The 19,985-nt window shown below is 38.7% G+C and overlaps 1 protein-coding gene across 1 annotated transcript; it reads left to right on the top strand.

Moving 5' to 3' along the window:
* The first annotated feature begins 387 nt into the window (after positions 1–387).
* Positions 388–13,213, top strand: LOC127429029 (fibroblast growth factor receptor 4-like). Its single transcript, XM_051677763.1, has 20 exons — positions 388–1,069; positions 2,080–2,270; positions 4,268–4,449; positions 4,538–4,676; positions 5,418–5,681; positions 5,790–5,882; positions 5,962–6,128; positions 6,558–6,681; positions 7,704–7,894; positions 8,027–8,165; positions 8,261–8,454; positions 8,559–8,704; positions 8,791–8,912; positions 9,002–9,112; positions 9,206–9,396; positions 10,328–10,450; positions 10,712–10,782; positions 11,016–11,153; positions 11,250–11,355; positions 11,454–13,213. Exons 2-20 carry the CDS (start codon positions 2,177–2,179, stop codon positions 11,628–11,630), a joined length of 2,772 nt encoding a protein of 923 aa, XP_051533723.1. The 5' UTR covers positions 388–1,069; positions 2,080–2,176; the 3' UTR covers positions 11,631–13,213.
* The last annotated feature ends 6,772 nt before the right edge of the window (positions 13,214–19,985 follow it).

Genomic DNA, 19,985 nt, shown 5'->3' with positions numbered 1-19,985 from the left:
TGTCTGTCTATCTATCTATCTATCTATCTATCTATTTGTCTGTCATCTATCTATCTATCTATGTCTGTCTGTCTATCTATCTATCTATCTATCTGTCTGTCTGTCTGTCTGTCTGTCTGTCTGTCTATCTATCTATCTATCTATGTCTGTCTGTCTGTCTGTCTGTCTATATGTCTGTCTGTCTGTATATCTATCTATCTATCTATCTATCTATCTATCTATCTATCTATCTATCTATCGTTGCTAGGCTCTGCCTATGGGGATTTGTTTTTATGGGTGGGGGTTTCAACACCCCCCTTCCCCCTCTCTGTCCCTGGTTTAGCCCATTGTTGTGAACCTTCCCCTTAGAGTGGTGTTGTCTCCTACTGCCAGTGAGACGCTTGCTTTGCTCATGAGTGTGTAAGCAGAGAGTTGCCAAATACATTGTCTTCTGCTCTTCAGTTTTAAACTCACTTAAGCTGCGTGGAGCAAGTCATTCAAGAGGAACCCACGAGAGAGAGCAGAAGCTTGAGCAGAGCGTTAAGAAATCTCATCTTCTCCGCTGTCACTGCGCACTAATCACATTATTGATGTGAAAGAACACGGAGGGACGCTACAATGTGTTTGCGGCTCTTATCAGATGGCTTCCTTTGCATAGTCTAAAGGCTGTTTTATTTTATTTTTTACATTTTGAGAAGAAAAGAAGACACGTTCAGGTCTAAATCCCCCGTGTTTTTATTTGCTGTGGATATATAGCGTTTTTTGGAGCGCTGTTGCCCTTCGGCACGAGCGCAGCGCGAGACACCGAGAACCTCATCAAGCAGAACTGGACTTTGAATCCGAAAACGAAGACTAGTCTTACCCGTGTGTTATTTCAGTTTACAAATTGCTTTTGGTTTGGATGGATTTACAAGAGTAACTCGGGCTTTCCAAAAGTTGCTCATTGGATTTCCAAGGATAGATAATTCTGACAGAGTGAGCAAGAAGGGACGCATGAGTGTCTCGAGGGCCACCCCTATTCAAGGGAACTAAGTACTGCTGGTGCCTTATCATACCGACCGATTACGGGGCAAAGGACACAAGAAAATAGGTAAGATATATATATATATATATATATATATATATATATATATATATATATATATATATATATATATATATATACATGTTATATGTCATATATATGTCATTTAGTATAATTAAGTCCTACTAATTTAATAGGCTAACATTTAGAGACTGAATTTTAAATTATACATATTTTATTTTATTTTACCATATCTTGTTTACATATATTTTTAACTTCACGGGCCACTTAAACTCTGTTTGGGTTCTGAATTTAGTATAAAAGACCATTAATTCATGCAATACAAGTTCCTATTGATTGGGTTAAAATCCATCTGAGGTTTCATTCATATTCTTTAGATATTCCTCAGGCTCGTTTTAGGGTTACTTGCGTTCTGAATGGGTTTCACGTTGTAAAGGGATTTATTTATCAAACTCTCACTCTGGTGCGAAATTCTCGAATGTTTTTATAACACATGTGACTCGTCGTACCTAGAGAGCTTGACGTTTGCTCTTATTTACTTTTCATGCTGAGCAAAATAATTGTTGTTTGAATAACGCTGTAATGAGTAAGTAAATGAGGCGGGAACTTTATTTATTTATTTATTTGGTACGGGAAATGCGTCCAAAGATATCTTTAAATTAGGTCTATAAGTAACCTACTTTAAAATAAAATATCTGCTCGGTTTGCCTTATTTGGGCAATTAGTTATTCCCCAGACATCGGTGTTCCGGACTGTATTTACAGAAACGACCCATTAAACGCACGTTGTGTACAGGTTCCATTCATACACAACTGCCCTTAACTGCTCCGCATTCGTACCTGAGAGTTATTCATATTGAGAAGGGAGGTGGACAATCATGTCCAACAATGATGTAAGTGTACAAAAGGGCTTTCGTTTTCAAATTCGTTTTTGTGTGGAGTGGGTTGTGATGTCCAGTTCATTATGCATTTTTGTCATTTTAAAGGTTTGTCTTTCACAATAGCTTTATATGATTTTGACCTGTGTGAATAGTAAATCAGCTATTTTTCTCTCAGGTTTGGGACTACACTGAGGTTGCTAATGCCTGGAGTCAGCATTTGAAGCTGACCAGCTGTCTTCCACACACCACAGCACACACATTACCTCAGCAAGATGTTGAGGTTCATCTTTAAGGTTTTCATTACCATCTGCTTCACGGAATTGGTGTTTGCAAGAAGCCTAACATCAGGGGAAGTACGGGCAAAAGGTAAGGATTTAAGTAAACAATTTCATTTTAACTTATAAGAAATACTTTCTTTATCAAACCCAAATTCAACTTTTAGTATTATTTATTTTCCGTATTAATTTCCTAGAAATGTAAGTTCTCTTAATTGAAGCTGACATAAGATTGTTCTAAATTCCAGAAAGTGAGCCAAATTTATTTTTTTCCAGCTAAAGTATGTGTTGAATGTGTTCTAAAGAAAGCATCATTCATAAGTGAAGTGAAGCTGATCGTGAAGAACTTAACTCCAGGGGAAGTTGGATAGGATGTAATCGTTTAGAGAGTAAAAGAATCCCTGTATTTTCTGGAGTTGTAAACAGTGCTACCTGATCCTGCCAAAGCCCTGAGGCTCGGAAGTGTAAATCTGTCTGGCCCAATGCCAGTAACATTGGATTGGGGGGATTGTAGGAAGAATGGGTCTCCGATTGCTTCTATTGATATTACACTAACGCTGGGTTGTCTAGATTTTGTATCTGCCAGGCAGGTGCCTGATTATCTTGAAGCTCTATTAAAGGGATAGTTCACAAAAAATGAAAATTCTCTCATCATTTACTCACACTTATGCCATCCCAGATGTCTATGAATTTCTTTCTTCTACTGAACACAAACAAAGATTTTTAGAAGAATATCTCAGTTCTGTTGGTCCATGCTGTGCAAATGAATGGTGGCCAGAACTTTGAAGGTCCAAAAAGCACTCAAAGGCAGTCATTTGGATTACTTTTATGCTGTCATTGTGTGCTTTTTGGACCTTCAAAGTTCTGGTCACTTTTCACTTGCATTGTATGGACCTACAGAGCTGAAATATTCTTCTAAATTCTTTGTGTTCAGCAGAAGAAAGTTATACAAATCTGAGATGGCATGAGGGTGAGTAAATGATGAGAGAATTCAAATTTTTGCATGAGCTATCCCTTTAAGATAAAGCGATAAGCTTTATGTGGCATTTCATATTGGGCTGTTTATGATTATTACAGTCAATATGCTTAACTGAAGCACAGAGTGCACAGTTCTTTGTTATTGAGAATGAAGGGAACACATGTGGGTCCTGGTGAGCAAAGTGTTCGTTAAAAGCATCCTTGTGTGCTACATCCAGCAGGAAGGCGATAAAGATTGAAAAAACCTGTAGTGCAGCTCAACAATGCCCCACTAAGTTTCTGCCAAAGGAAATTAAAGTCATTTGACAAGTGTAAGACTTTAATAGGCAGAGCCACTCAGAAAAGCATTGGTGGTGAGAAATGATGAGCTAAAAGAACAAGAGTATGTAAAACTGAACTTGTTTGAATGGAATTTCAAGGTTTTATTAAATGGAAATCAGAGGATTTTGTAGTTATAATTTGGATTTAACATGAGTGTACTGCAGGGGCTTTCAGCGGTCTGATAATAATTTGTGTCACTACCAAATATGCACAGGCTGCAAAATTCAAAGTTTCAGTATTTATTTATTTTTCATCTAAAGTTTGCCAGTTCTACCATTCAGCCTATTTTTAGCGAGCGCATGTGTTTGTGTGTTTTGTATAGCTTGTCCTTTATTTTTCTGCTGACCATTCACACCCTCTCCAGGGTCAGATAGCGGCCAAGCCCTAGTTTTATTCAGTGAACTTCATTAGTGTATTGGTGGAAGAATGTTATGCTTCAGTGCTGGAGGTGGCATTACTAGGTTAGGGGGCGTTTTTCACTCAAATGCGTATTGCATTCACCTCTCTGCCACAAGAAACACTGCTGTGAAGTCAAAGTAAGGTCATTCTCAGCTGAGAATTGTGTTTCTGTCCCCTTTTTTGTTTGTGGCTCGGTTTGCCTGATTTGCTACAAAACAGCAGTGATTTCTGTGAGAAACTCTCTAGTTTGCAATTAGCACAGTTATGTTAATTAGATACAGTATGTGATTTATTTTCCTACCTGATTATTGCAAATGAATCAGCTTATCAAAAACAGGTGTGATAATCTGTAAAATCCTCAAAAGGAACTCCTTGTCTCTCTTTGGCCAGATATCCGAGTTTCTCGACCTTCTCTCCTGCCTGGCTTTCCTGAGAACGTCACTGTATTGGTTGGAGGACATGTGAAGCTGGTGTGCAAACTCCACCAGCCAGCTTCGACATGTCTCCAGTGGTTCAAGAGGGACAGAAATCGCCAGGGGCTTGATGGATCACCACTTCTTACAGCCCTTACGGTGAGAAAGTGATTTAAAGATCCGCCGTTGTGCATATATCTGTCTTCTGGAAAGAGGGAGTAATGTTTGATTTGTTTTCCTCCCATAGCCTCGTCTAGAGAACATCTCCAAAGTCAACATTCTTCCTTTAATTAATGTCTCCTTGGACGATGCCGGAGAATATGTATGCAAGGCAGAAAACTCAGTCGGACAGTCTTCTCGCTCCGCCTGGTTGAAAGTCCTACCAGGTAGGCTATACCATCTGATGTTTTTCATTACTTGTAGTTCAATGTCATCTTATGAGTATTCGTATATATTCGTACATAAAGTGACATATTGACAGCATCTGAAATGCAAACTCTGTTACATTGGAACAACTTTAGAGATGTACATATGTTGTTAAATCCTTTGGAGTTCAAAGAATCTGAAGTTTTGGAACAATTGCGACAACACACTCACAACAGACATGATTTAATTTAGACGGTAGTGTTTTTACTAGTCTTTAACTTTCTCTTCAGTCCACCAAGACAGGACTGCTATATCATAATTTTCTGACAGGTTAATTAGCATCATTGGATTTTTCTTGAGTCTCAGTTTGAGGGCAGACTTTTAGTCCCATTCATTTGCACTGGCTATAGAGGGAGGGCGTTGCATTGCCATGACTTGGCAATGCATAACTTTTTGTGTGTTTGTGAGGACTATACTGACCGCTGGAGCTGAAAAGTAATTGCTGTACACTGACAAAAAAATGTTTAACCTAAAAATTTGTTTCATGTGGTAACATCTAAATTAACTGGTCAAAAGTATTATTTAACATCACCGAATCAACCTGAATACATACACCAACAAAACCAATTTTAAGGGTTAGATCAGGCAGAAATCACTTTATAAGGTAAAAATCAAAGGTTACTTTTTACAGTGTAGTTGTAGGCTTCATATGAGCTCAATTTCTGAGTCATTAGTAACATTGTTTTTATGTTTTGTCCCAGATGTTTCTGAGGAGCCAACTGAAGAAACATCAGAGCATCTAATTCTAGAGCTTGGAGATGTGCTAAAACTGCGTTGTGACACAAATCGTCCTGGATCTGTACAGTGGTTCAAGGGTGGCACACGGGTCCAACACAGTGCTCGTATCCAAATAAGAGCCGCAGTTATGGAAATTGCAGATGTGACTTATGAAGACTCAGGAGTGTATGTGTGTATGCTTCGTGGCACCAAAGAGGCTCTGCGCAACTTCACTATTACAGTGGCAGGTAGGTTCTGCCACATGGTGACCATTAAGAAGATGGACTTAGTCTTCATGAATAACCCTTCTTTTGAATTTACATGAAATAACTTGAAAGCTTCATGCTCCTTTGCAGATGCCGTTGGATCAGGAGATGATGATGATGAGGACAATGGTCTTGATGATGCTGAACCCGAGAAAGAAAATTACCAGGTCTACATTTCCAGAGGTAAGTGTTTGTTGTAACTACAACGTAATAATCTACACTAATCATACCATTGGTTTCATTACTTATTTTGTCTTTTTAGCACCATACTGGACTCATACTCAAAGAATGGAGAAGAAGCTATATGCAGTCCCAGCAGGAAACACTGTCAAATTCCGTTGTCCTGCCACAGGGAATCCTCTACCCACTATTCGCTGGCTAAAGAATGGCAGGGAATTCCGGGGAGAGCACAGGATCGGTGGCATTAAGGTAAAAGATATTTATTTTGGTCATAGAAACCTATGCAAGTTTAAATTAACCCTAAAAAGTGCAAGAGCATAAAAATACCTCAGAAAGTTAAAGGATTGGTATTTTCCAATACATTTTGGCCCATTTTTCATGTTTTCTTAAAAATATAATTTTTATTTTCAATTTTACAGCTTGTATTACACATAAAAATAACATTGAAAAGATAGGAGCATTTGCCTCGAAGTCAGCTGCCTTCTCAATAAATGCTGCCATGTTACATTTAGATAATGATTGCAAGTTGAATACAAGGATACAAAAACCCTTTTTATGGTTAATATGGTTTATCCAGCCCTTTGGAGACCTTTGATTACTAAGCAGTGACTTAAGCTTGAAATTCTGAAAATAAATGTTAGTACTCCCCCTTATACTATGCTCTTTTGTGTTTCGTAGTTGCGACATCAGCACTGGAGCCTGGTCATGGAGAGTGTGGTTCCATCAGACCGTGGGAACTACAGTTGTGTGGTGGAAAACAAATATGGGTCCATTGCTCACACCTACCTCCTGGACGTGTTGGGTAAGAGGGCTCTAGACAGCCGCCTGGCTCCACGAGGAGCCATCTCAGGCCTGCCATGCTCAGCACATGTTAGAGGCAATAAGCATCAAATCAGTGAGATCCTGTAGATATCACAGATATCTAATATCCACGATGGAAGAGGGCAATAAATATCATCTTAGCAAGGAAGGGTGGGGTGGGGGCTGGCATTGGTCTGTATGGTACGTGCCTGGAAGCGCCGTGGGTTGAGGCGTCCAGACCGATTTTCTAACTGACCTGTGACAGACCTGTTTGTTAAGAGTCCGGCATGGGGTCAACTGCTGTGTCCCAGCAGACGGGGGGAAAAGAACAGGCGCAGGGGGGAATAAAGGGCCCATCGACTTCAAAGCATCACAACACATGGGCCTGGCTCTAAAAACCCCTTAATGGAACCAATTACTTAGCTTTGGTCAACCTTTGGAAGTGCCGCTTATCTATGCTCTGAGCTATTGACCATTTTATTACATTAAAGGGATAGTTCACCCAAATATTGTACCAAATTCATATGACTTTTTTCTTCCGTGGAACACAATAGGAGATGTTAGGCAGAATGACAGACTTGTAGATCTGATAATATATGAAGTTCCAAACGTACATTCGTCTAGGCCTGCCAATCATATCCCAACGATATATAAGCGGCTGCTTCCTTCGCACCTCTGGCGATTCTTCTGGCATCCATCTTCTGGCATCCATTCACCTCAACATCTCCAACTTTATATTTCATAACGCCTATACCAATTATTTTAAAATACTTGTCTTCATATTTTTTGCTTTAGTCTGATAGTCCAGGGGGAGGGGGGGTTGGGGATGTGGGTTGGATCTCAGAGCTCAAGCCAAGTCCTGTGCTCGAGCCCCTCCGTTATGGACAGCACACCAAATACATTTACTTATTTGGTTACTTAATGCACTTTAGGACTATATGAACCATTGAACTCATGAAATGCATATGCACATGACTTTGCGGATATGGTTGAAGTATTGACCTTTCCAATGTCTTCTTTCAGAACGCTCTCCACACAGGCCCATTCTGCAAGCTGGTCTACCCAAAAACACTACAGCCATTGTGGGTGGAGATGCCCAGTTCCTTTGTAAAGTCTACAGTGATGCCCAGCCTCACATTCAGTGGTTGAAGCACATTGAGATGAATGGCAGTCGTTATGGACCTGATGGAATTCCCTATGTCAAGATTGTGAAGGTACTTATAGAAAGTCATCATTGCCATTTGCTAAACTGTATTTCTAAGTGAAGAAATTTTTGATAATTAAGTCATATTGCAATGTGTACTGAATGAGGCTTAAAATGTAGATGTTTTTTTCCAACTTTTCAGACAGGAAGCTTGAACATGTCTGAAGTCGAAGTCTTATATCTTACCAATATCACAATGGAGGATGCTGGAGAATATACTTGCTTGGCAGGAAACTCCATTGGTTTCTCCCATCAGTCTGCTTGGCTTACTGTCCTATCAGGTAGGTTAGACAATTTGAAGGCACAAATCATAAAAACTGGTTTAAAGACTTTGATGTAGCATTAGGATTTATTTGAAATCTTGTCAATTCCACAGAGGAAGACGTGGCCAAGGAAGTGGACCTCATGGAGGCCAAGTACACTGACATCATCATCTATGCATCTGGCTTCCTGGCATTGGTGATGGCCATTGTTATTGTGGTCCTCTGCCGTATGCAAGTTCATCCCAGTCGGGAGCCCTTTGACACACTCCCTGTGCAGAAACTCTCAAAATTTCCTCTACGCCGCCAGGTAAGATGACACCACTGAACAAATCTCATGATATTCTCCCAAAAACATGATATTCAGCAGAGCATTCTGGATTCTAATTCTGTGTGTTTTGGACCCTATCACAGTATTCATTGGAGTCAAATTCTTCGGGAAAGTCAAGTGCCTCGCTGATGAGGGTGGCTCGTCTTTCCTCAAGTTGTTCCCCGATGCTGGCAGGAGTTATGGAGTTTGAACTGCCTTATGACCCTGACTGGGAGTATCCAAGAGAGAAGTAAGTAGTACCTGCAACTTTAGTTGTTAAAAATGTTGTAATCCTCTCATATGAACTGACTAATTATTTTAATTCTTTCATGCCAGTTTGACTTTAGGGAAACCACTTGGTGAGGGATGCTTCGGTCAAGTGGTGAGAGCCGAGGCTTATGGGATAAACAAAGAGACTCAAGATCAAGTGACAACTGTAGCTGTTAAAATGCTGAAAGGTATGTTAGTGCATTCTGGCATTATATTAAAGTGTCAAGCATCTTTGAATTGTGGATTAAGCAGGAGTTTTTGGTACTGTTTTGTTCAGATGATGCAACTGACAAAGATCTGGCTGACCTAATCTCTGAGATGGAGCTAATGAAGGTGATGGACAAGCACAAGAACATCATAAATCTTCTTGGTGTTTGCACACAGGATGGTAAGTTACACATTTTGGCATCTCATGTTCTGACTACCGATTGGTTCATTTGGCCATTTAAATTTAATTCAGTTTAAAATATTTCTGATTCAGGTCCACTCTATGTGCTGGTTGAATATGCGTCTAAGGGCAGCCTACGGGATTACCTTCGGGCACGTCGGCCTCCTGGCATGGACTACACCTTTGATGTGACCAAGGTTCCTGAGGAACAGCTCACCTTCAAAGATCTGATGTCCTGCGCCTACCAAGTGGCAAGAGGCATGGAGTACCTGGCCTCCAAAAGAGTAAGTTGCTTGCAGGGCTCAATTAGCTTGTGTTAGAACACCCCCCATCTTATCAACACATCCCTTTGTGTGACACATGATGCCAAGCATTCCTTAGTGGAGTGGTGGTGTGTTGTGTTTACCGCTGTGTCCATCCTGTCTCTGTGGGCTTTGTCCTTTTTAGCACTGCCATAAATCTGTTAGCAAGCAGCCGCTCAGACCCGCCTGTGTATAGGATCAGATTACTAGCTTTTTGTGGCCTGCTAAGAATGCAGTCGTCTGAAACCCCTCCATTAAGGGCCACAAACCAGGGGCCTTTTTTGTCCTCTTTTTCAATCCTCAAATACCACTTCTATTTAAAATGAAAACCAAACTAAACTTAATGACATGCATTTAGATCAGAAAATGGCTCTGCATTGTTTTTCTATGATGTCTATTTAAAGTTAGGCTTGTTTAAAACTTTTGCAAAAGTTTGTTTCATGTTGATTCAGATAGCAGTTCTCATGTAGAAATTGTAGTTTTAGTCCAGGTCTCATTTGGTTTGCAGGTACAAAACACTAGTCTTACTATGAACATGTTTGTCTACCTTTTTTTTAAGGGAGTAAAAACAACAAGGATTAACATAAATATGTACAATTCATAAAACAGTAACCATACATATTTATTTTCTTCCCAAATGTTTAACATACTTTCCAAATTTTAATCCCAAATTATTTAGCCCAATTACTTGCATAATATAAGCGGTTAAGGCATCAATTTGAAGACAAAAAGAGAAAAAAATACTTAATTCATCTCATTTGAATCTTTACTGGTTTCATGTGAAATCATGTTTATCTACTTACCACAGGCAACACCTCTGGTAAGTGTCAATAAAAACATTGTTTATGCCATTTCAACTCACTTGAAATCTCTCTCTCTCATTCTTTCTTTCTTTCTCCCTCTCTCTCAACAGTGCATTCACAGAGATTTAGCAGCAAGGAATGTTCTTGTCACTGAGGATAATGTCATGAAAATTGCAGATTTTGGCCTTGCAAGAGGAGTGCATCAGATTGATTACTACAAGAAAACCACTAATGTAAGTAAAAATTCTAAACTGGACTTTATAGTATTTCCCCTTAGATCTGTAGTTAAATCTTTAAAGCTTTTAAAGACAGATGTTTAATGTGTCCTTGCTGATTGGCAGACAGCTTAATAGAAGATAATTAGGGTAAGGGGGGTGGGGATTCGCAAAGGAGTGAGCAGTCATATTTTTGTGCATAAAAAAGAAGTGCTTTGGCTCTGCCTGTGTGGCTGCCAACCGTCCCGCTCACAATCCTATTATTGTTTCTGATTTCAGGGACGTCTGCCAGTGAAATGGATGGCACCAGAAGCCTTGTTTGACAGAGTCTACACTCACCAGAGCGACGTGTAAGTCTGGCTAATCATTGCAGCTATGCCAATGAATAATCTGTTCAGATTGACCAGAATGGCTCGGGAAAGCACCAGTGTAGTTTAATCCTGATTTGGTTGTGGGTGTTTTTTATGACTAAAAGTTAAATGATAAATGATTAAAAATGTTCTCGATAAAAAGATTAAATTAGCATGGACCAAGCTGATTATGCTAAATGTTTTGCTGACATTTTGCTCTCTTGCTTCCGCAGGTGGTCTTTTGGAGTTCTGATGTGGGAGATTTTCACATTGGGGGGATCGCCGTACCCTGGAATACCAGTCGAGGAGCTTTTTAAACTGTTGAAGGAAGGTCATAGAATGGACAAACCTTCCAACTGCACCCATGAACTGTAAGTACCTATCTTTTGTCTAAAAAAACTTAGGCATTGTGAGTGTTCCATGTCAGTTCATATTAATTTACTGGCATGTTCAAATTGCTTTCATAGTTACATGAAGATGAGAGAATGCTGGCATGCAGTACCAACACAAAGACCAACATTCAAACAGCTTGTGGAGGAGCTTGATAGGGTGCTGGTGTCCATTTCAGATGAGGTAAACATCTATTTCTGCAACAGTATGAGAACCAAGATTTTGTTTCTGTGATTGAACCAAAACTTTAGATTAAACCAACTGTATTTTTTTTTTTTCAGTACCTGGACCTGTCCACCCCTTTTGAACAGTACTCCCCATCTTGTGAGGACACCTCCAGCTCTTTCTCTTCAGATAATGATTCAGTGTTTACCCATGATGCTCTGTCAACCGACCCATGCCTCCTTGGTTACCATGATGTGTGCTCTCGGATGGACCTGAAGACGACGATTCGATAGTCCTTTTTGGCAGAGGCACGAGCTTGTGGACATCGGAAACACTTGCATGGAAAGCGGTACAAGGACTTCTGCCTTTGTTGCTCTGCCTAAGAACATTATAACGATGCTTGGCACTATGAAACTTGGTGATAAATCATTACTCTCTCATATCATCAGATTTCTTCTACAGAAACAGGACTGGTCATTGAGCTTTTTTGATTGAAGTTTCTATTGAAGAAAATGGCTGCTGCATACAGGAGCGTTTTGAACCAGATTTGTTTTTTTAAAGAAAACATTTATTATATAAATCTCTCTCTATATATAAGATTATTCTACATTTTTTTATTTAAAGAGCTGTCTTAAATCTCAGGATCTTGCATGTTAAAATTGCTGTAGTGTGGCAGCAAAGTGCCTGACTTTTTTTGATTTCCTGTGAATATCTTAAAGTATTTTATGTACATATCACTACAGAAGACAATTACATTTTATAAATTATTCGAAATGATATAAAGTGAAGGTGTTACTTTGGTGAAGAAATTATGTAAATCTGTTTTAAATCAAAAGAATGATTCTTCATTTTACCAACACATTTAGTAAAATAGCCATTGCTCGCTGCTCGTCCCATTGTACACTGTCAAGGTTAAACCTCTGAGCACTCAACTTCCGTTTGTTCCGTTCATTTCATGCCTCGCCGTTTGGTTAGCACGGTCTTCTCCCAAACCATTCACCCCATTCAACCAGAGACGTTGCGAGGACCAGCAACGCTTCTATTATCAGTATATTATACAGAAGAAAAGGATTCAACTGAATGTGAAATGCCTTAATATTGATTGATTTAAAATGGCGAATCCTCCATTGTCTGGCTGTAACCTTTTAACCATCCTGGTTTCTTTGCGAGGTCCAGGCGTAGGCCAAGGTGGACAATAGTCTCATGCAGCTGTAATGTGTGTGACTATTGGCTGGGGTGATTGGGGGGCTGTCTAAGGCCTGTGTGCAAATGAGAAAGCTCCTTATTATGCTAATGGTTCCAGCTGCCCATCTTTATCCTGTACTATCTTTTAATATGCAAATGCTAATGCTGGCTTTTCTAAATAAACTAAGCAATGTCCTTCAGGGAATGTAAAGCTGATAAGAAGCCAAAGGCTTTTTTTAAGTTAATTTACCCAATACTTTCATTCTCAGCCAGGGACGATCCTCCAGATCCCTTTGGGCACATTTGGGACAATTGGTGCGCATTCAAAATGAGTATACAGGATTTCGCCAATGGAAGCAAGAGTGAAATTGTTACATTTGCCATCATTTTAGAGGCACATAGAGATTCAAAATCTTTTCAGGCAGCTACACCAATGTTGGACCTCCAAATGAGAACCAATCTCTTGTACGCAGTTTATGACCTCCAATGACCCCTTTAGAATTCTAATAGCACATTCTTTGTGTACAAAGAAAAAAAGAATACAAACCACATGACATTCCATTTGTGTATTTCCCATTGTAACAATCAAACAATGTTATTATAAATCTTCCCCTCAAGAGAATTATTTTAGAAATATCTAATTTATTTGTTTATTGTTTGTTTTATATTAAATAAAGTATAATTTAAAATACTTATTAGTGTGGCCTTTTTGAATTAACATGTGCATAAAATGTTAATTTTCGGTAGAAAGAAAGTTTAAATAAATTTTTTAAAGGGGTAGTTAACCCAAAAATGACAATTCTGTCAACGTTTACTCACCCGCTTGTTGCTCTAAATCGTATGGCTTTCTTTTTTCTGTGGAACACAAAAGGAGATATTACGCAGAAGGTGAGCCTTAGTCACTATCTACATTCAATGTATGGAAAAAAGATGCAATGAAAGTGAATGGTGACTGAAAATCTCCTCATGTGTCTGCGGAGAACAGAAAGTCATAAAGGTTTGGAACAACATGAGAGGTGAGAAAATTATAACAGAATTTTCATTTCTGGGTGAAATATCCTTTTAACTTGGGCATTATTTGTTTTATGAACATATCAGATCAACTTACTCTTTTCTATTCACACAACACCAACAATCTATTCAGTTTTATGCAATGTCTACACCAATAGAATTGTAATTGTTTGTGTTTTGTCTGTTTTAATCAGGTAGATAGCTAGTCCTGACTTACAGATCACACTTTACTGTCAACCTCTAAAGCCAATATGTCTGTCTAGACTTCTGTCTACTGTATCACTGACTTATCTCTCATGTGTAACAAAACCATTAACACAAGACAAGCAGGACAACTATCACTACAGCCCAAAACATGTCTGTCTCTCTGTGGAGACAATCTCAGTCAGCTGGTCTTGGACAGATAAGAGTTTGTCCACCATGGGCTGGGCAACTTTGTCTTGTGCATGGCCTGCATATTAAGCCAAAGGGCAAAGGCCCAAAAATAGCACTTTACATACCCCTGGGTGAATCAAGGCCTGTCGTCCCATAGTTTTCATGTGATAATGTTGAGATTCTAGTTTAGTTAGTTTGACTGTCTCTCAAAAGCAGCCAATTACTACACTTTTTAATGCACAATAATATTCCTCTTATAATCAGAATGTGGCAATATCCAGTTTGCTGATGCGCCATGTAAACCCCTTTAAATCAATTGTCCGATTCCTTTTAACCAATTTTCTGGTTCCTTAAATTCTGATTCACACTCCTGGAATATGCCTGTAATAATCAGAATTTAGGGTCATGTAAACAATTTATTTGGAATATTCAACATAACTGATCATTCATTTATCTGTGCATGTCCAAACAAATTTAATTCTGGGTGGCATTAGATTCTTAGATTCAGACAGGTTTTAGAAATCAAGTTAGTGAAGGAACACATTTTTGGAGCAAGGATGGTCTATATTTGAAGAGTCTCATGACATACATTTAGCAGTTCATCACACTGTTGTGTTATTGTTAAAGACATGAATGAGAATTAATTAGTTGACTAAATTACTGTCCAAGATGGCTAAAATGCAGTGTAGTAAATGGAAAGACTGAGCATTTCCTGTTTTTACATGTACATGTCTTAGCTTATTCAGAATACGCTGATCAGTGTTAGGTAAAAAGTGTTAGGTTACTCTAAACAATGGCGTAGATTTGGGGGGGGGGTTGCAGCGTGAAGAAGGTACCTCCCACCATCCCCCCAAAATCTATGCCCCTGACTCCAAAAAAGTAATTCATTACAAATTACTACTAAAATTTTACCAATTGCTTCATCAGAAAAGAAATCAAATTATTAATTACTGTACGTTTAAATTACTTTCTAAAACACTTTTCACAGAAAAGCTTTTGTTCTTCTGAATTTAAAATAATGTTAATTTCCTTCTTGCTCATTGACTCGTTAGGGGGCGCACACCCTTCAGCTGTCACAAAATGCAAACAGATGTACATATTAATGTAATTTATGTTTTAAATCTATTCTACATACATAATATTGTCTTAGAAATATGTGTAACCCAAGTAATTAAAAGTAATTAAACTGAAAGTCAGTGACTGTAATTTGATTACAAGATTTAAATGTAATGCGCTACACTACTTTTTGTACTAAAAAAGCAATTAGATTACAGTAATTAATTACTTTGTAATTAAATTACATCCAACACTGATTACATTACATGTATACAACAATATTCTAATAGCTTTGGAGCATGTTCATGTCTTTTTCAGAATAAAGACTTAACCAGAATATGAACCTTAATCATAAAATGAGTTTGAAAAAATAAAAAAGAAGTGGTCTCTTTTGTGAGTTATGAGTTCCATATGGCAGTTTGGAACAAGCCTAGTTGTTTGAAATCAAGCTTTTTTTTTTTTTCAAGACAGCAACCATCTTCAAGACATTTGGTCAACTTCTTACAAACCATAATTTTATTCAGCCACTGTTCTGATGTCACTGAGGAAGGAACTTTGTTGTTTTCCTGATTTCTGGTTGGAAGCAAACAATTGAGGTCATTTGACTGCATCTGCGTCTCATCTGCAAGCGGCCCGGTTCTACGGGGTTACTCGAGGGTGCTAAGCACCCTCAATCGAACCTTAGAGCACCCTCAATTGCAGACCAGGGCAAAGTACTGCCCGCGGGTCGATTTATCATGAACGTTTTTTATTAGATCTTTTATTTATCTGGCTTTGAGACCTATCGCGCATCCACAAGCTTTTAATATGCTCAGGGTTGCTAGATAATAGATGCAACACCCCATTCAGAGATTTATACATGCACAAATAGGAAATATTTCACCTTATGTCATAATTTATGCAATCTGGCAACCATGTGCGTGCTCTCTCTTCTCTTCGAAAAAATGAAATAAAAAACGTAGTGCTCAATAGTGCAGTATTATGCTACAATGATGCGATAATATAGTGATGCAGCCACTCCGTGTCCATTCGTGAGGATGCGTGTGCCATTTAGTGCCAAGTCTGCGAGCAAACCTTTTCAGTGATGAATTTCAGTAAAATCCCAATAGATCTTCACATCATTCACACACGAAGGTGACACGCAAGAGAGGAAAATGTTTGTTCTTTGTGTTATTTGTAAAATGCTGAAGTCCCTCACACCTGTATGTGAATGTTACTCTGGCAGTAATCATTTATCAGTGTTATGCAGCCTGTTTTATTCAGTTGTGTGCTGAATGCCAAACAAACCATTGACGAGACCCACATCATGACCCATGAACATGTAAACGGGTTGATAATGTTTTCAGAATAAAACAACTTTATCCACTTAAACATTAAAATAAGCTTTTAGAATCTATAATTTCCAAATATTTTATTTGACTATTACACCAGACTCCTGATGTAGAGTGTTAAATTGAATACTAAATCACCACTGCATTGAAGTATGGTAAAATAAACAATAATTGTATTCAGCCTTTATTCAGTTTTACTAACACATGATAGAAAAGTAGCAGCACAACTTCAAGCAATCGCAGAATGATCCCATCAGTCAGTATTCACTTCAGAAAATTGTGCATCATTCATTGAGTGCATGAGTGCACTTCTACTTCTGGGCTTAAAAGATACAACTATGCTGAATTTTTATCTTCTCTCTTCCAAGATCTACTTAACGGCTGATGTGACCCCAGTATCAAAATAATCGCACACACCTGCTTAACTGAATATGTAAGACTAATACTGCAAATTGGCAAGCAGATTTCCTTGAATCCCAGCAAACACACAAAAAATCCCTGCATTTTGTGAACGCACAAAATGCTGCATCAAAACTTATAAACGTGTATGATTTTGCAAATCAGTATGACCTAATCTGCAGACGCAGGATTTTGCTGTCATTTTCAGTGACAGAACGTGTGAAAAAAACAAAGCAATAAATGTTTTGTACATTAAAAAAAGTTTTTTTTATCCGGTACGGTTCTTCTGCAGCCAGACAAGCAGCGAGTGAGGGGAGTTTGGACTGCTTTTGACTGAGTGATTCATATGGCTCATAGCTGCATTTTAATCTAGATTTAAAAATTAATTAAATTATATCTATAGCATTCATGTTAACTAGACAGGTAAACCTTGTCAATACAAACTTTGAAGTTGAGATTATAGACAGACAGACAGACAGAGATAGATTGATAGAGACAAAAGAGAGAGATCGAGAGACAGACAGGCAGACCCTGTGCATGTTTGTTTACATTTGAATTCTTTGACAGTTGGAGTTTGAATGGTCATGGCCCGTTTGAACATTCCATCGATTCAAATTTGAACATTCCGTTTGGTATTTTTGGTCATTCACTACAGGAACTGAAGGTCTGTTTCAGGTTTGGTGGATGTAGCTTGAAAGCTCTAGGAGGGATTAAAAAAAAGAAAAAAAACCTAACCCAGATCTGTAAAATAACAGTACACTCACCAACCACTTTATTACTTCACAGCCAAGAACTGTCCAAAACTGGACAGTTAAAGACTGGAAAAACATCACCTGGTCTGATCAATCTGGATTTCTGCTGAGGTATGCAAATGGTAGGCCCACTGCAGCTTCAGCTTTCTGTTCTTGGCTGACAGAAGTTCAACCCAACGTGGTCTTCTGCTGTTGTTTTTTGTTTTTTACACCAATCAGAGTAAATTCTAGAGACTGTTGTGCCTGAAAATCCCAGTAGATCAGCAGTTACAGAAATACTCAAACCAGCCCATCTGGCACCAACAATCATGGCACAGTCGGAATTGCTGAGATCACATTTTATCCCCATACTAATGGTTGATGTGAACATTAACTGAAGGTCCTGACCCATATCTGCATGATTTTATGCATTGCACTGCCACACAATTGGCTGATTAGATAATCGCATGAATAAGTAGGTATACAGGTGATCCTAATAAAGTGCTCAGTGAGTTTATATTGTTTAATGAAAATGCAGCCCTCAAAAGTTACTCTTTACTCTTAATTGTGCAACATGCCATTACCTGTCAGTCTTATTATCAAAAATCTACAGAGGGCTGATATTGCTAAAGCACTAAGTAATAACAGAATCTATGCCAATGGAAATATCTTAATGTTCATGTTCTTCTTACACTGGGCACTTTATCACTGTCAGTTTTATCTACAGAAACTAGTGTGTAGTGCAGTAAGGCCAGCCAGAGTAATTATGTAGCTTTTACTTAAAGAGGCCCTATTATGCTTTTTGAGATTTTACCTTTCCTTTAGTGTGTAATATAGCTGTTTGTGCATGTAAAAGGTCTGCAGAGTTACAAAGCACAAAGTCCACGCCAAAGGGAGTTACCCTCTCCCACAGAAAACACTGCTCCTGAACTGCCTGAAATGCCTGGTTTGTAGTCCAGCCATTACTTCCGTGGCATAGCTACGTCACTATGTAACACATTTGCATAATGCCCGCCTTAGGGCTACTTCAGTTACGGTAAGGGGCGTTACAATTCTGACACACGCTCTAAGCGGTTGACCATTCACAACAGACTGGGTCAGCTGACCAATCAGAACAGCAGACTGGGCTTTTTGGAAAGGGGGGCTTTAAAGAGACAGGTGCTAAAACAGAGTGTTCAGAGAGATGGTGAAAAGAGGTGCTGCAGCAATGTACAGTATGAGAAAAATAATGTGTTTTTTGAACATTAAAGCATGTAAACCTATTCTAGTAGACCCCCAAAATAAAATTATGAACCTGTAAATGAGCATAACATGGGCTCTTTAAGAATATTACATCAACTGTTTCAATTAAGGTTACACACAATTATGGTCTTAATATAGACATTCTTAACACACTTTCTATGTTCGCTTCTGTACATCTCTGTGATGTGCACTCATGAGAGGGATGACGTAAGCTTGTTGGTAAGGCCACGCATCACGTGGAGGAGGAGTCAGGAATTTATTATTATTATTATTATTATTATTATTATTATTTTGAAATGATTTTTTATTTTATTTTATATTGTTTTGAAATTGTTTTGGACTGTTTTGGTTTGTGAACGGCATTGTTTCTCTTGTAAATAATGACGCGCTTCCTGCCTCCTCCTCCACGTGACGCGTGACCTTACCAACGAGCTTACGTCATCCCTCTCATGAGCGCACGTCACAGAGATGTACGGAAGCGAACATTTGTAGTTAAAAAGTATATAAGTATTGTTTTGTTTCTAAAAATAATCAATCTTTTGTGTTCAGAAGAACTTTATTTGTCTACTGGAGTCATGTGGATTATTTTGATGCACCCTAAATATGCATTTTGGACCGTCAAAAAATGGAGTACATTCACTTGCATTGTTTAGAGGAGAAATTAAATCCTAAAAGTCTTAAATTCTGTTTTGATGAAGAAAGAAACTCAGATACATCTTGGATGGCTTGAGGGTGAGTAAATTATCAGCAAATGTGTCATTTTTGGGTGAACTATTCCTTTAAGTTATTGTAATTTTTTCAGCATAAGCACGCTTAACATCACGTTATTGGAATTTTAGCACAACCTAGCACTCAGAACTGACACGCAAGATCAGTAATTTCTTTACGCAAATTGCGTTCGGCACTTAATATTTAATCAAGTTTGCACCATTACCTGATTTGTGTAATTCTGTGAATAACAGCGTGCTAAAACAACACAGACAGTGCGTGCAAATAAACCGCTATCATATAATCCTGCATTTTTCTCACAGTTACACATACACTCATAAAGTGAAAACTGTGGCTGTAGTTGAGTCATGCCAACCACTCAGCAGCTTACAGTTAATGTTCAACCGCTTAGCCTTCGGCCCAGCTCTCCGGACGAGAGCACAATGGCTTATCTGTGTGTGTGTGTCTGCTGATCAGGGGAAGTATTTGAACACTTGTCTATACACAGAGCTGCTGTGGATAATGCCTAGAGTGTGTGAGGCCAGGAAGTGTGAAGGGTAAACATCCCGCAGTAAATGGCACCATTTTATTTTGGCTCTTGTACTCATAC

Source organism: Myxocyprinus asiaticus, chromosome 38 (assembly GCF_019703515.2).
Source record: "Myxocyprinus asiaticus isolate MX2 ecotype Aquarium Trade chromosome 38, UBuf_Myxa_2, whole genome shotgun sequence".
NCBI lineage: Eukaryota > Metazoa > Chordata > Actinopteri > Cypriniformes > Catostomidae > Myxocyprinus > Myxocyprinus asiaticus.
Note: the sequence above shows the minus strand (reverse complement) of the source record. Positions and strands in the feature narration are given on the sequence as shown.